The 17089-nt window shown below is 40.6% G+C and overlaps 1 protein-coding gene across 2 annotated transcripts in view; it reads right to left on the bottom strand.

Moving 5' to 3' along the window:
* The window catches only part of tox2 (TOX high mobility group box family member 2), a 112205-nt gene that overhangs the window by 61377 nt on the left and 33739 nt on the right, over window positions 1-17089 (bottom strand). For both annotated transcript variants that reach the window (XM_086118568.1, XM_086118569.1), the window contains exon 2: window positions 15840-15932. In XM_086118568.1, coding sequence (XP_085974694.1) covers window positions 15840-15932 — 93 coding nt within the window. The remainder of the gene's footprint in view (window positions 1-15839; window positions 15933-17089) is intronic.

Here is a 17089-nt window from a genome sequence, read left to right as displayed (position 1 = left end):
GTTGTGTTGCCGCGTCTGTCTTTCATGCTGCAGGCCTCTGGCTGCGACCTCGCCGTTAATCGCGCAAGAGCCAAATAAACCGCTCCGTTGCCGCAGCCCACCCACTTAAACATTCACCCACTCGCTGATTTTTTTTTCATTTAGCTCAGAGGTACACCTCTGTCTCCTCGGTAAGACCTAAAAGCTTGGTTATGTTTGATCGGGATCTGTGAATCAGCAGCGCTGGCCTTTTCTCATCCACATAGCAAAGTGCAAAAATTGTTTCAGGCTTGATCGCACATTTTTCGGCTTGATGTAGAGTTGGAAAAGGTTCGGAGGGTCTTGTGGGAAAATGCTGCAGTTTCTAACTGCATGGGAAAATATTAAAAAATGGCATAGTAATACAAGAATATACTATTAAAAAGACAAATATCACAAGGATGAAGTTGGAAATCTATGAGGAAAATGGTTAGAGGAAAAGTACGTTTGTGTACATTAAAATGAGCTTCAATTGAGAAAATGTTTTGTTACATTAAATTAATTCTTTTGTCATAGTGCAAGAAAATAATGCCAGAATTTCTTCAAAAAGTTGGCATCTGCCATTTTTATGAAAAATGTTGAACATTACATTCAAGTATACCTGGCATAAAGTTGTATTTTTTAAAGAATTAAGTTAGCAATGAGTAAAGTAACCCATCAGGATTTTTTTTAAAGAAAAGTAACACAATAACTAAAAAAAAAAAAAAAAAAAAAAAAAGGATTGTTTTTTTCTTCCAAAATAGTAAAATGAGAAAAAAGTTTCGACTTTTCGGAAAAAGTCACTATTATAAGAAAAGAAAGTACAATAGATGTGGAAATATACAGGAACAGTAATATTACGTTAAGTGTTATGATAATAAAGCTGTTGTATAGTAAAATGACACCCCCCAAAAAATGTTTTTCCATAAAAAAGTGAAACTTGTAGCATTCAAGTTGAATATTTTACTCAACAAAATCTTACCACCAAAAAAAAACGTTTATTTACCATGTTGTAATATTAGAATATGTATATTTTTTTCCATGAAAAAAGTCAAAATCTTACAATAAAACAAAATAAAGTTGAATAAAAACAAGAATCGAAAAAGTCATAACCTTAAAATAAATCAAGTTTTTTAAAGTACAAAGCCAAAATCTTGTAGTCACTATGACTACATGTTTGATGTCCCAGCATTTTGTGATAGCATGTTATTTAGGCAAGCAAGCTAGCTAACCCTACTGATGCCCTAATATGGAGTTGGTTTGTTTGCAACTGAATAATTTCCATTATAATATGACAAGTAAATGTAATGCAAAGATGCAATGGCAGTCAGAGCCACAAGCAAGGCCAGTTTTTTGGCGACATTATTGAAACGAAATCCCCAATTTCATTTCCATGTTATCATTGGCCCTGTGATGGAAGTGTTCCTTGAACAGCAAATGGTTCCATTCTGAGAGCACCGTCGGTTGGCGTCGGGAACAATCATCACATTCTGCATCGGGTTTGAAAAAAAAAAAAAGAAGGAAATCACCTCCTTTGTTGCTCTCGAAAAACAACTTCACACGGCGTCCTTAACGCGCGCCCATGGAGCCGACGGTGTCTGTGAATGGCCTATTTTCACACCTGCGAATCGGCGCTTGATGGGCAATGCAGAAAAAAAGTAGCAGATAATTATACAGCCCGGCAAAAAGCAAAGTGGAGTCACCGAGGGCAGAATAACACACAATATCTACATTGAGGGGTCCAAAAAATGTGCCTGCCTCTCTGCGGTCACAAAGCGGTCATTTGGGCTAAGTGGGCTGTAATTATGTTACTGTACGGATACCGTCGGGATCTCTGCATGGAATGAAAGCTGCACAGGTTAGTCGTGTTTACCCACTGCTAAATTGAATTTAATAGTCTGACGTCAATGTGGGCAATGACTTATTCTCTTTTATTTTTTATTTTATTTTTTACTGAGATTCTCTTATTCTCTTATTTCCACATGTTCCAAGTGGCTTAGCGTAGCATTAACACAGAAAACAAAAAAAAATCCAAAAAGGCTTGGCCAAGACCTGTCATCTAGAGATTCCACAAAAAAGGAAATCTGTCTGCCTACGCCACCATCAAATGCACCCAAATCATGTTACATCACCCGTGCCAGCGCTTAGACCTGCTTTTAGCAAGTCTCAAATCTAGTCTACTTTCTGTCAAGTTGCCAGATGCTACGGGGGCGTGGCGGCTACGTCCGCTGGAACGCCCAGCGGGGTGCAACGCGCTCCCAAACAAGCCTTTAAAAAAATTTTTTTAACTTGTTGTTTGCAATATTTTGATTTACAATACAAGGTTACAACTTCTTAATCCCCACGTTATGATGTCATACACGCCCCTTTTAGGCTGTTTTTCTTTTCTTTTTTAAAAATCTACAATCTACAATCTAAAAAAAAAAGTACTTTTTACTCGTAAAATTCGAACTTGTAGCCCTAACAATATACCTCCTCAACAAAAGACTGAATCATCCTGGTTATTGGGTGACCTCAATAATTGAAACCACCGTACAGGAGCGATGTGTGTATCTCCCCAAAACTGTTGCGCATCGATATTTTCTCCAGTCGTCCCAGCATACTCGCTGTGAACCTGTTGACGCATGGCAAAGAGCGAATGGCAAAGCTCGTCGTTTCATTGTGTGTTTGCCTTCCCCGGGCTTAGAGGTCATCAATCACAGCGTTCAACACAATGGAGGGGAAGAAAACAGACACGCAGAGAAGAACGGATGGCTGAATAGATAGACGGATGGATGGAAGTGATGACTTTGAGAACGAGGACGTGAATGAGCCGACACCACAGACGCTTGTTTGCATAGTAGCAGTAGAAGTACATATGAGAGGGGGGTAAAATAATAGAGAAGTCACAGACAAAAATGTCGATTATGGAATGAAAAAAATAATAATAATACGAGTGTTCAGCCGCATCTTTTCTTTCACATTTGATGAGCTGAAGTTGAGTCGGTAAAACAGGGTTTGACGCTTAAGGAAACCAACACAGGCAACCGGATTTGTCATTTGAAAGTGGATTTGTTCAGTAATTTCTTGCCAAAAACTGTGTCTGTACCCCACCTCCCTCACAAACGTAGTGCCGCCATTACTTGACAATATGATGCAAAGTGACAGCAGTCCAAATACCTGCGTCAGGACTGTGGTCATGAGAGCATTCACAGTGACTGGCTGCGCGCACAAACACACACACACACACACACACACGCACACACACACAAACACAAATGCATGCATAACCAAACAGAGAGAGTAATGGGGGATGGTGCACTGCACAGTAGATATGGATTGCCTTTGTGAATATATCCACTGCTGCATTTCACCTCCATATGAGTGTGTGCGCGTGTGTGTGTGTGTGTGCGTGTGTGTGTGTGCCTCATGCGCATGTTGAACGTGATATATTCTCTGCAAACACTACCGCACTGTCTGTGTAATAGGACCTGACCAATAATACACAGCGCTGATCCCTGCCAGATGAAGATAACACTTCCTATGATATTTTTTTTTTTTCCCCATCACCAAATCCACACCCACAGGACCTACAGAGCACAGGGAAATATGGTCTTCGTTAGGTTTACACCAGAGGGGGGAAGAAAAATCACGTGTGCTTACATAAATGATCTTTTTTTTTTAAATTGAAAAGTAAAAATGAACAGCTACAAAATAATACAATAAGAATACCTCTGATTTGTCCACATGACAAAATCGGAAAAAGGAAGGAAACTAATAATCGTATAAAAACTATACAGAAATTTGATTATTATTATTTAAAAAAATAACTTTTTAAACAAAAGTGCCCTCATATCGATTATATGGCAAACCAAAAATATATGAGTTGAACAAAACGAGTGATTTGAATGAAAAAAAGAATCTCTCTCTCAAGAAAATAAAGAATAAACAAATAAAATGTTAATATTAAATACAATAAAATTTGTCTCCGTAAAGAAATACAAATTTTTAAAAAAAGGCAGTTAATAAAATCGGCTTGAAATGTGTCACATGACAGGCAGAGGTAGGAAAAATAAGAAAGGAAGGAGGGAGACGCACGCAAACAGGAAATCAAAAAATAAATAAGCTCCATTTGTACTGTACTGTCAGCTATGAGCTGAAGGGAGAAATGAAAAGAAGGCAAGCGGAGTGAACGACTCCCCGGAAAAGATGCCCCCCCCCCCCGCCCTTGCTTATGATGGACTTAATTGCCTCTATCAGTGTTAAGATGTAACATTCGTCTTAGCTTTATTGCCCGGGCTTTATGGTCTTGTCCATCACGCCGAGGGGGCTTTCAAGAGGTTGCAAATGACGCTTTGACATAACGAGGCAGGTTGCAGAGCCATAGAAGGGATTGGGGGAGGATTTTATTTGGAGAATCGGAGTAGGCCTGGATACATTGTTTTGATGGACAAGTTGACTCTTTCTGGCTCCTTCAACGAGTCCATCCCCCATGCCCCCCGCCCCCCCAACATCACCGGGCCGGGCAAAGTGTAGGGTTTCACATGGTCGCACAATCGCGCCATTGTGCTGCTGTTACCATCAAGAAAACAATGCTCACGCATTGCTGATAATAAGCTATGGCCCCTCTGCCACCCCCAAACCCCTCGTTCATATGCAACCTTGACTCAGGTGCAGGCTTTACCCGAGCTCACATTCGAGACACCTTCTCCCTCACCCTCTTCCAATTTAAAACAACCGCATGCTTTCCCTACCCCTAAATGCTAAAGCAAGGTACGGCAAGGCAAGGCAGCTTTATTGATATGGTGCATTTTGTGCACAAGATAAGTCAATGTGCTTCACATTGGTACAAAACAATATTAACATGTAAAGGCAAATTTAAGACATTTAAAAGCAAAGTAGAGAAATAAAAACAAGTTCGCTGACATTACAAAGCGCATTGATAACAAACACTCAAAAAGAAGACTTTAAAAACATTTAAAAGTAAAGTGAAGAAATAAAAGTAGGTTTGTAAAATGACTAAAAGACTGTTCTCTGAAATCAATTTAGAAAGGTTCAAAGACCTTAATCAAAGGTATAGGGGGAGGAGGGGAGCAACATTTTCAACCTGGATTTAAAAGTGTCTGACTTCACTTCTGTTGGCAGCTTAATCCATTTGTGTGCAGCATAACAGCTAAATGCCGCTTCACCACGTTTACTTTGAACTATGGGCTCCACTAATTGGCCCAAGTCTGCAGACCTCAGAGCCCGACTGGATTTCTATTCAATTACCCTGTAGTCATGACCTAAACCAGGGGTGCCCAAACCTTTTGGACCGAAGATCTACTTTTCGATCAACAAACCTCACGGGATCTACCCTTACCGACACACACACGCACACTTACACGCACGCGTACGCGTACACGCACACGTACACGCACATGCACACGCACACACGCACGCACACACACGCGCACATACACACACACACACACACACACACACACACACACACGCCATGATGAGAAGCAGCCTGAAACTGAGGCATGCGATGCACTTTTGCAGCCTGTTAACTATCGTAGCTCACACGTACCGTTTTAAAGTGCTTCCCTGGGCCCTCCTAGATTCCTATTCTTTGCCCGTGCCCTCGGTGAATTGTACACGAAGCAAACTCTGAATGAGAATAATGTCGATAAAAGATAGAGCGCAACAGCTCTGATCACAAGCTGCAATTGCAGACTGCTGAGCGCAAACAACTTCCGGTGACGTCATCACGCGCCACCATAAATTCAAGATTTACCTGCTTTATTTTATTTTTTAAATATTTATTTTGTGAAAAGGAGACTGATAGGATGATTATGGTGCAGCGCACATTAACAAAAAAAAAAATATTACTAACATGTACAAAGACACACAAATGGTTGTTTGTTTTTTTTCTCCTCGACACTCTTCAGATCTACTTGGGACCTGTTTTAGATCTACCGGTAGATCAGGATCTACGTAATGGGCACCCCTGATCTAAACCATTCAGTGATTTACAGACCAGGAGTAGAACGGGTTGCTCTTAGTGAGCTGCGGCTGTTTGATGCTCTTACAATCATCAACTCTCCTGGAAATACTCTAAAAGCATGATTAAGTTTCTGCTGGTTCCTTAGAGCATGCAAGCCCTCGGGTCTGGCTGTACCACTGGTAAAAGGCTGTTTTAGTAATTTATATCATATGACTGATGAAAGTTCTTTCAATGATTAGGAAATACAAACACCATATTCTAACTCTCTGAAAAGACATAGAGTATCTATGTCTTTTCAGACTCCACACAATCCCAGGTACTCATTTATATGTACTTTTTTCCATTTTTTTTCAAGAGTTATGATAAAAAAGGCTCTGAAAAAGGCTGGAACTGAATGTGTAATGGCCTAAAAAATTGCCTCAAATATCTTAGGATGCTGGTTACGTCTGCTAAAATCGTTGACATCTTTAGTTAAACAGATAATTCAATTCTACCCCTGAAAATAAATTATGAAGTGTTTGGTTCGGTTTCTGTGTGTTTTACTTGGGAAAAAAAAACAGAAAAAATGACATTGGCCATTATTTTAGGAAGGTGACAGTATGCACTACTTTATTTCCATGAATCTCTTCCCGCTGTCATATTCACATTCACAACTTTTGACAATTTAAAGTCTTGAAGGAACCTAACATTCACATTTTTGGAGTTTGGTAGCAAGCCAGAGTACCAGAAAATTCGAACCCTGAACCTCTGGAAGGTGAGGCAGATGTGCGAACGTCTCACTAGCCAAGGTAAGCAGTGTACGAAATGAAGGACAATGGTATGCTGCTACTCACCAAAACCTTTTGCTACGAATTTAATTTCTGAGTCGTATTCGAAAATTGTGAAGCCCCGTACTTGAATTTCTACCATCATTTTTTATTTTCATAACCAGTCAATTTGCAACATAATAATCAATGTTCAGCATTCCGGTGTAGCAAAGAAACAGCGCGGCATACAAACAAGTGTATTTATTGAATGTGAGGTGCCCTCATTTAATCCCCCAACTTCATTTCTTTCTACGTTTGTGCTCTTTCATCCTGAAGACAAATTATTTTACTTCACTAGACCTTGAGAAAGAGAGAGCGAGAAATGCAAGTCTTCTCCTCTTCTGCTTTGGCTTTATCTCAACTTGATTGCACTCTGATCCGCACACAGTCAAACAAAACATGACGTGGAGGCTCTGGCTGAATTAGTAGACTTCACTGGGGAAGACAGAATGGGGAGGGAGGGGGGGGGGGGGGCTTTGTCAGCATCCTTTGGGGGAGTTGGGCTGAGGGGGGGGGGGCCCTTGAAAGGTTCCCATTGTGCGGTGTGATGATATATGCAAGTGGATTGACTGGATTTAATGAAACATGGGCTCAAGTCGTCACGTGAGCGCAAGACGGAGAAATTGAAACGATAAGTCACAGTCACATGCGGAATTTGAGCTTGTAGCTCCATTATTCATGTGTGGTTTCCACAAACCTGGGGTCACTTTTTATTTGCTTGTCCACTGCCGGAATGAAATGCTTAACGTCGTTTCATTATTTATTGATTGTGGAGCAGGCACACGTTGTTCTTGGCTGCGTGAAAACTTTAATAAATTGTCTGTTGGGTTATTTGCCACTCATTTAAATGTCCGGGACTGCGCAGACGTCTTTGCCCATCGCTGAATTTGCCTTTGAATGCCAATAATCAGAGTTTTCTTTGCACTATTCAGTTGTATTTGCATTATCTTCAATTTCTGTGTATATAAAACAAAATGGTGGAGCAGTAGGTGTCGGTATGCACCAAAGAGCTGTAATCCGTCAATGAACCAAGAAGAAGAAGAAAAAGAAGACGTCCAGTATTTATAGACAAGAGTAGGAGTGCAAGCGACTTGGATTGGATTTTACCCTTGGCCACAAAGCAGAGCGGGATTCTGGTTAAGGCAAGCCATTTTAAACTTTAAATTAAAATGCCTTGGTTAGTAGTTAAATCAGCTTCAGGCTCCCACCGGAGTGCTCCTGCTGTACTTAGTAGTTCAATAGATTGACAAGTAAGTGTATGTGATATTCATGTATGTGTGTGTGTGTGTGTGTATGTGTGTGTGTGTGTGCGCGCGCGTGTTGGTGTGTGAAGCTCTTTGAGTATCCACCGTATGGTGAAGATACACTGATGTGTAGTGCACTCCTATTTACCATTTTAATGATTTTTATTTTTTCAGAAGGGGGGTTGGGCAGACTGAAAGACTGGCAGATTGACGACAGACCGTCTGGCAGACCGGTGAAATTGACTGAACGAAGCAATGGCAGAAGCGCGGTTAAAATAACATGATTGTAGTTTGGTTTGGCTTGAAAAAAAAATGGACTGACGATGGCGGATGAGTGCCCAGGCCGCTGACGGATGACGAATGACGGACCGGCAAAATTTGGTAAATTGCCCACCTCTGAATGCATGTGACTTACAGGTTGGACAAACGATACCAATTTAGAGAGAGTTCAACAGCGAGTATTTCACCTGTGTTGAAAAGCACTCCCAGCAGACTACGGCTTCAACGAACAGAGTGAAACACAGCACGGCGAGAAAGCATGATGGCTAGCTCAGCTACAGGCTAGCATGCCACTGTCACTCTTCCTGGCTAATGGACATTTAAAATTGATTTACTTCCGAAAAAAAAGTTGAGTTGAATTCCCCAGCGAGAGTTCATCAAAGTAAAAAACCAGAATTTGTTTTCATGCATCCTGTTGTGATAGACACATCCACTCAATTTCGCGTTGACTGATGAAACTGGTGTCAGAGGCTATTTCTTTCTTTCTTTTTATTTTTTTCAAACATTCGACCACGGAGTGCAACTGAATGAATTATGAGGGTTTGCTTTCAATATCGTCAACACACACCCATTTTCATTAGGACACACATCCCGCATTGACTGAACGCATCCATAAGCTATTCTACTTGTGCACACAATGGTGTTGAAAACAATTCCAGTATGCCTGTGTAGTGTTTTTTAAACTCTGAACGTTGCATCCAGTTGTGTCAACAAAATACATTCTGACAAGCAGGATACATTTGACGCTCTCTCCATCACTGCCACGCTCGCATCCAGGCGGAATATTCTATTACCAATCTAATTGCGCACGCTGGCCTTGACAAGAGCTCATTAAAGCATAATTATACACATGTTGTTTTCTACAAACATCTCCATTTGAATCCGGCTGCCTTGTAATTGTTCAGCGGGGACGAGCGCTGCAGATTTTCGCAGATTGGAGACGCGAGGAAGAGAAAGCACTACACAGAGCGAGAGAGAAAGTGGAAGTAGGTCATGCCTCTCCATAAACAAGGCATGCTTTCTAAAATAATATAGCCATCCAGTGGAAGTAATGCCAAACAAGTGAACGAATGCAGAGCTCATGTAATATTTACAGAGCACTAATACATAGATGGAGGCTTTTCTTTTTCTGGGGAAGGCCCCTCCCCCTCTAAGCCAGAGGTTTCTTTCTCGTTTTTCATCATCTTTGGCTCTTTTTCTCCCCCCTCCCTCCCTTGCTTCTTCCCATTTGAATTTCAGAGAGAGCCAACTACATTGATATGGCAGGGAATGTGTGTGCGTGCGCGTGTGCGCGTGTGTACTGTGTTCCTTTCTGCTCCCCCGCCCCCCTCCATGCTTTATGCTCATTGGCTTCCTCCATGCAGTTTTTTTGCAGGGCCTTATTTGCAGCATGGCCGATGATACCACCGCAGAGAATTGGCCGTTTAAATAAGTCTTCAAGGCCCAGCTGGTGCTGTGAGGTCACCATGCACTTGTTCAGTGTCGGAGGCCCAGCGTGTAGGTACCCCCCCACCCCCCGAGTGCCAAGGCTAACTGACTGTGTCGACTTTAGGCCATGCCTCTCGGGGGGTGTTTTCAGCTGGTTATAAGGTGGGCTGTGCAATGGGAGAAGAGCATGACGGAGCAGGTCTTCGATGTTTGCGGTGGGAAAAATATGATTTGCCTATTGGGTCATTCCGATTTCAAAATATATCAACAATAATTATGTTAAAGTGTTTTTCATTAGTTTTATTTGACACGTAAGATTTAAATAAAAACATGCTTTTTTTTAAAATCCATTCATTTCTTTTTAAATCCATAAAAAACAAATTCATGTCTACTTTTCTTTTTTTTTTAGTTTTGTTTTATTTTTTTGGTAGAGAAGATATATGCCTGACTTTTGAGGCATATTTTTCCCCAACATTGGCTGAGATTGTTAAACTAACATGCACCATGTTTGTACGCATAAAGTTGAAATTGTTTTAAGTTTGGTCATAATTTTCCCCAAATGTTGTTGGAACTGTTTGACTTTTGATGCACATTTGCCCACAAACATTTGGCTGGTTTTAACATTTTGCGTGAAATTTGACACATTTTTTTTTCCAGAATTTGTTTTTGTTTATTTTTCCCCCAGACTTGCAGTGCACAAAATATAGTAAGTAAAGATTGAATGGGTGACAAAAAGAATGTTGTTCCTTGTTCATATCGTTAGAGTGCACCCAAAAGCTCAATGTTGCAATGTTTTTTTAAATTAATACTCCATAGAAATGTAATCGTTTGATTACACTTGCATGCTTTTTGACAATCTTCGTAGACATGAAAGGAGCTGTCAGTCATCCGGCATCAGAGCCACTTAGTAGCCCAAATCCAAGCCTGACAATGAGGAAGTGTATGCAGCACGCAGAGAAAACAAATATCCCGTCATGCCATTGTTCCCTCTCTGATGTATCACAGTTCTATCTGGGACTTTTGGGGGGTGGGGATTGTCTTATTTTTGCTTTTTTTTGTTGATACAGTTGACTGCCTGAAATACGCCTTTTTTGGCGCAATTAAAGCAGTACATCACTCAGCCGGGCTGGCCGAGTAAGAGGAAAATTGAGGCACGTCCTATTATAATCTGGAATACACTAATTAAAACAACGTGCTTATGGGTGCTATGGAGGAATGTAGTTTCAGTGTGTATGTGTGCCACATTTTTTCCTGTCTCCTTAATAGGCTCTCTCTCTTAGATATTCGCGACAGAACAGCTCTCATGCAATATTAATATTCCGCCAAAATATGGAATATGGTGCCCCATCTCTCTCTATCTCTCTCTCTCTCTCTTCCTTTCTCAACATAATTGACTATGCAAGGCTTCAAATCATCTTGGAAAGAGACAGCAAGCAAGAGGCATGTGTCGGATCCAAATGCAAGAAAAGCAATCCCAAAATGATCCCGTCCTCTTTTCAATACGGCACATTGTGAACTTTCACCCTCCCAACGTGTCAAACGTGTGGAAAGCCCAAACAACAACAAGAGTATATGAGCGCATTAAAAAATAAACCTGTGCTGGAAGACGTTTTTTTCCACAAAACACAACTACCAATACAAACTACCACTTGCCTGACTTTGGTTTTCATCACTGTTTAGTAATGCAATTGTGAACACGTTTTGATTGAGTGAGTGGGGTGGGACACTTTTAAGGATCTGCTTTTGTGAAAGATGCAAACCATTATCTTGGAGTCCGATGGGCTACGTGAGTGGTATTGGACGTTAGTTGAATCGTAGCTGAAGTTAAACTGTATTGCAGCGTAGCTAAAGCGAATTGCATCATATCTTATACTAATCAAAGTACCGTAGATTGCATGGTAAAGTGGAGCTGTTTGTTTCAGGAGTGAATCATTTCTAAGTTGGAGGGAACTGTATCGTAATTGGGGTGGATTACATCAAACTGAAACTGGAATGAACTGTGTTTTATGGTATTTCTTTGTATTGGAGCTGAAAGGATCGAATTCGCAACTGAAGTGAATCGTACTGTATCGTGATTGGAGTGAATATTATGACTTTCTGACATGAATTGCATCGGAATTTTGAATGACACCTCTTGTAGTTTAAGTGGATTGGATTGTCGCCGGAGCAAATTGTAGTCAAATCGAACGGAATCACATCGTAATTACGGTTAACTAGAACGTATTGGAATTGGAGTCAGTCATATTTATTTTTCGAGGACGGTGACAGATAGTTTCTATTCTTTCGGGTGAAAAACAATTGCTACAAATCTTGGCGGTCGACTAGCATCCAGGAAACGATCCAGTTTGACTGAGAAGGTTGCACTATATTTAACACCGATTAAATTCCCTGAAGAATGTTCTTGGTGTCTCACGAGGAAACATCGAGGTCAAGCATCTGCACTCCGTGGGCGAAGGTTGGTTTCACCCACCTTGACAGGAAATGAGGAGGTGTTGGAAATGGAGGTTTTCGAAACGGAGGAGGCGGCTGCGGCGGAAGTGCTGAGCCCACTTTTAACTGAACTAGTGGTGGCTGGTGTTAGTGCTGGTGGTTGTGGGCAGAGATCCAGATCAGGGAAATGCAACAGGGGAAGGAAGAGCGAGGAATGGGGGAGGACAGAGAAGGGGCGGCGGGCGCAGGAACCTCGTGCAGCGCCAGCGAGTGCACCTTGATACGGGCTCTCGCTGCAGCGCCTGTTAAGTCCAATGGAAAACCGTCTGTTCTTTCTTCTGCATGTTAAGTGCTTTGCATTGCTCCGCGTGTACACTCAATGCAAGCTGATACTTGACTGACGACAGGCCTTAATAGGCGTACGCGAACCTGGTTGACTTCCAAGTTGTTCTGATTTCAAAATACGTATTCATAGTAGAGGAAATCCTCATGGAAAGTGAACTAATTTGCTCCAGGCTGGAGAGATATTTTTTTCCCGAAACTTTGGTTCAAACCTTTCAGGGGCGGTGGTTACTACAGTGGACAGCATATCATGTTATCAGGTTAGAGGGTGCATGAAAGGGTTAAATTGTTTGATTTTGGAGGCAAGCTGTGCCAAAGTTGTGGTCTTGAGATGCAGACATCGATTTAAAAAAAAAAAAATGTGGGAAAAGGACCTTGCAAAAAGAATCGCGTATGAACTGGCAAGCACAATATTATGGGGAAAAATGAAATTAGATCATCATTCAAAATTGTTCACACATTGTGATGTCCTTGAACAGTGTATAGTCACAATTTTTTTTAAATCCATTCCATAACGTTGAATATCAATTTTTAAACGTGTGTATGTGATTGTGTGTAAGTCTAGGGGAGTGCAATGTATTCATATACTTTTTTATATTTTTTATTTTTCACGATACACTTGGGGGTGGAGGCTCCTGCAAAATCTCGTTATAACAAGTGTGCAATGACAATAAAGTATTCATTCATTCATTCAATGGTATCTTGTGAAAATGTTTTTTTTAGGATGTTTTTTCCCACAATATGGGTTGAAATTTAGGAGGAGATTCTCCCCAATTTTTGTTTGAAACTTGTGTGACTTTTGGGCATATTTGTCCCAAAAAAAAAAAGTGGGGGAATTTGACTTTCCAGGAAATGTTTACCTGAATTTTTGACATTTGTTTTTTCAATGAATGCAGCATTACTATATTATATTCCTGAAAGTATTTGGTGAAATGTTTTTTTTCTTAAAAATGTTGATTTAAACTTTCCCAATTTTGGGGTGTAGTATTAAATGTGATTGGTTTATTTGTTTATTTTTAATTTGGTGGGATATTTGTACCACTTTTTTTAGAGGGGTTGGGGGTGGGGGTGAAATTGTCGGTGGATATTTGTCCCAGAAATTCGGGTTGAAATTGTTTGACTTTTGGTGTGTTCCCAACTTTTGTTTTTAGCTTTTGAGGATATTTTTGCCCCAGATTTTGTTTTTTTTTTTCACTTTGAGACATATTGAAATAGCTTCACTGTGGGGGGGGGGGGGTGTATTTTCACCCAAAACTTTTTTTCCTCATGCAATTTTAGATTGAGTTGTTTTACCCTACTTTTTGTTTTGTTTTTCCTGAAAGCTTTGGTCGAAATGATGTTGGCATGTTTCCCCAAATCTGTGATTCAATGAATTGAATTTTGTCCCACCGTTCACGATTCCTCTGTAAATGAAAACGTCAGCGAGGCTTTAAACAAGAACACCAGTGACATCTCTTTACTCTTGCACTAAATTTGTACCTGTCAATTTTTACGAATGTAAGATGCTTGGCTTCATGCTTGACTTGTGCGCTTGGATTTGCATGCGAACTTTGAGGATTGGAGAATCCACTGCGGGCGGATATATATCTTTACACCATCAAGCTTGTCTTTGACATAGAACTCATCGGTGTGATTTGCGAGCGTCTCGCTCGGTCTTAACGACTAACAGTATTCGCTTTAGATATGGAGCAGGTGGCTTTCTTAGAAATGCTTTGTTAGCACTCTTGCGCTCTCTCTCGCTTCATAAATAATGTAGCACATGAAACATCAATACGATTTCTGCTGTAATTAAAAAAAAAAAATGGGCACTAACAATCCGTATTGATGCAGACACAGCCCCCCCGCCCCGTGTTCCCCGAAGCAGCCGGCAGATAATTTAAAAAGCGCTTGCGACGAGTGCAACGCCAGATGAAATTAAATTGTCTCTTTTTGCTCTATTGTTCCTGCCATTGTCTCTCCTTTGTCACATAAAAGCAAGGCAAGCTAGATGGTAATTATGATTTTGCACGCAATACTAAAAGATGTCCTAAAGAGAGTGGTGGTGTTTAGAGCGGAAAGTAGTGTTGCAGCACTTTGTCAAAGTCAAAGTATTTGCAAAGTGCAGCATCACTAAAACTTCAATGAGTTGCAGTCCAGTCCATTTCGCAAAAACTCTGTAATTAAATATTTCGCCCTTTGATGCCCCCAAAACAGCTGGAATAGAAAAAGAACAGCGGGTGGTCTTTTGGCTTCACACCTATGCAAAGGTGCCAAGCAGGCAGACACCACACAAACCCAAAGAGAAGTCGTGATGGCTGCTTTGTCGGAAGCCTTGCGTCTGCCCTTGCGACCGACCAAGCATGGGGGAGGTTCATTCTTGTGAAAGTTCACAAGGTTTAACAGTGTAAATTTGGCTTCAGTGGCCTCTTATGGCCTAAATACTGTTCATGATTGACGGCCTGGTCCATGAGAATTTAGTAGGATTATACTACATATTGCAATTCCCTCACAGAGAGAGCCGAAACTGCCACAGAAAGAAATTGACTGAGGATAGTGAAATACATTGCGGATTATAATAGCAGGAATCTCCACAGAGTCAAGGTAGATGCCATTTTCCTGCGAATCGTGGCCAGGGGGTTTAATTAGGTAAAACCAAGTACTGAAGAAATATTTTCCCCGAAAAGTTTTATACTGAGTAATGAGTTTTTCAAGAATTTCAGGTGAAACATTTTATCTTCTGAAATTTTGCTCCAAACTTTGGCATATCTATCCAAAGATGTTCTTGATTTTTTTTCGGCATTTCAACATGGTCTTGTGAAATCATTTGGTATATCTTCCCAAATATTTGTATTCATTTTTTTTTTTTTATTATCTGAAATCATGTGATTTTGAGGGATTTCTCCCCAAATTTTGTGGTGAGGTGCTAAGCTAGGAAGCTACAATTAAAGAAATGAGATGAGCCCCCATATTCAATGCAGTCTCTTTGCAGCAAACCCGGTGTCTATTCACCCCCGCGAACAAACATACAGGACAAGTGGTGGGTGTTTCCACCAGTCTTCAGCGAAGTGGGAGTCAGCTAAATAATTTGTCAGCTAAACGTGCGTCAGTCAATGACGGACTGACGGACCTTCCATCAGGACTGACAGAATGCCCGCCTCTGCTAATGGCACATATTTATCTCTGAATTTCATTAAAATAAATTTGAATTGAAATCATTTAACTTTTGGAATGCCATTGAATCTATGAGGGGAAAAGTTTGAAGAATCGGCAACCACTTCTGGCCCATATCAAGGTCTCAAACCCACAAATAGACCATAACCTATGACTAATATCTTCGAACGAAATGCAGCATGCAGCAAGACTTACCCCAGAGGATGGCAGTCTCTTTCCGTCAGGGTTGGGGCGCATGGGCAGAGAACTGTAGAGCCTCACGCCTCGATCTGCACCGCTGTATCTGCTCTGATAGAGCAAAAGAACAGACAATACGTTTTAAGTATCATAGCTTTGATACTTAAGAATGGAGGTCCGACAATAGTTGCTAGCACCTTATGTGATGTTAGGATGCTAGCTTTTAAAGTACAAAGTGCAATGTTATATCAGTATATTTGGCTCACCGTATCAAGCTGAAAAGTTGCCTATTTGTGTATTTTTGTGCTCTCAGTATGTTGCAATCCATATCTAGCCCAATGAGGGGCTAGCACCCAGGAACTGAGGTTGGAACGGTATTGATGGCATGCTAAGGCTAGCTGCCTCAAAAAGGTTAGAGCGTACAGGAGGGGCACAGACGGCAATGGTGCTCAGATGACTAGCCAGTGCTACATGGTACACAGTACTCTATGTAGATGTATGTTTTTCAGTGAAATGGGTTCCAAGCGTACTAGAGGCTAATCTGATGTAAATGGAACATCACATGACCAAACATGGAAAACAGGTTATTCGGACTTGCTGTGTACGGTCCGACTTGGTTTGCGTCTGGATCAAATTAAAATTTTAGAAAAGTTGAAAATCAAATATCAAAAAGACAGCATCTATTTTTCTCAAAAAAAATTATTAAACACAAAAATAAAATCTGTAAAAAATAAATACAAAGGCAAAATAAATCTGAATAGAATAAAGAAATATTTATGTAAATATAAATAAAAATACGGATAAGTTACATAATTTGAATCGGTTCAAATAATTAATATATGTATATTAAAACAACAAAAAAAACTAAATAAAACTAAATCTATGCATCCATCTTCCAAATCTGCTCATCATATTCAGTGTCAATGTTTGACTGGAGCCTATCCCACAAAAGTATACACTCTGGACTGATCAACTGATCAATAAAGGGGCACACAAAGAACCAGAAAAAAGAATACACTCTAGTCTAAGTCTTACTGTGTGGAGACCCGAACCCCAGCTTCCTGCACGGAAGTCAGGCGAGTGATTGTAAACACAACGGGATACATTCATTCTGAACGAGCTGCATCCTGCACTTGCCTAGAAGTGCCTTGCGTGTTCTTGATTAATGCGATCGTAAACCAATCGTTATGTGTTTTGTGAACAGTTTCACTTATACAAGAAAAACATACAGTACGTTCAACAAAAAAAAGGACACACACACACACACA

This window comes from Hippocampus guttulatus, chromosome 8 (assembly GCF_054856545.1).
Source record: "Hippocampus guttulatus isolate MCC_2025c chromosome 8, RoL_Hgut_1.0, whole genome shotgun sequence".
Lineage (NCBI taxonomy): Eukaryota > Metazoa > Chordata > Actinopteri > Syngnathiformes > Syngnathidae > Hippocampus > Hippocampus guttulatus.
The sequence above is the reverse complement of the archived record's forward strand: the minus strand, read 5'-3'. Positions and strand labels throughout refer to the sequence as shown.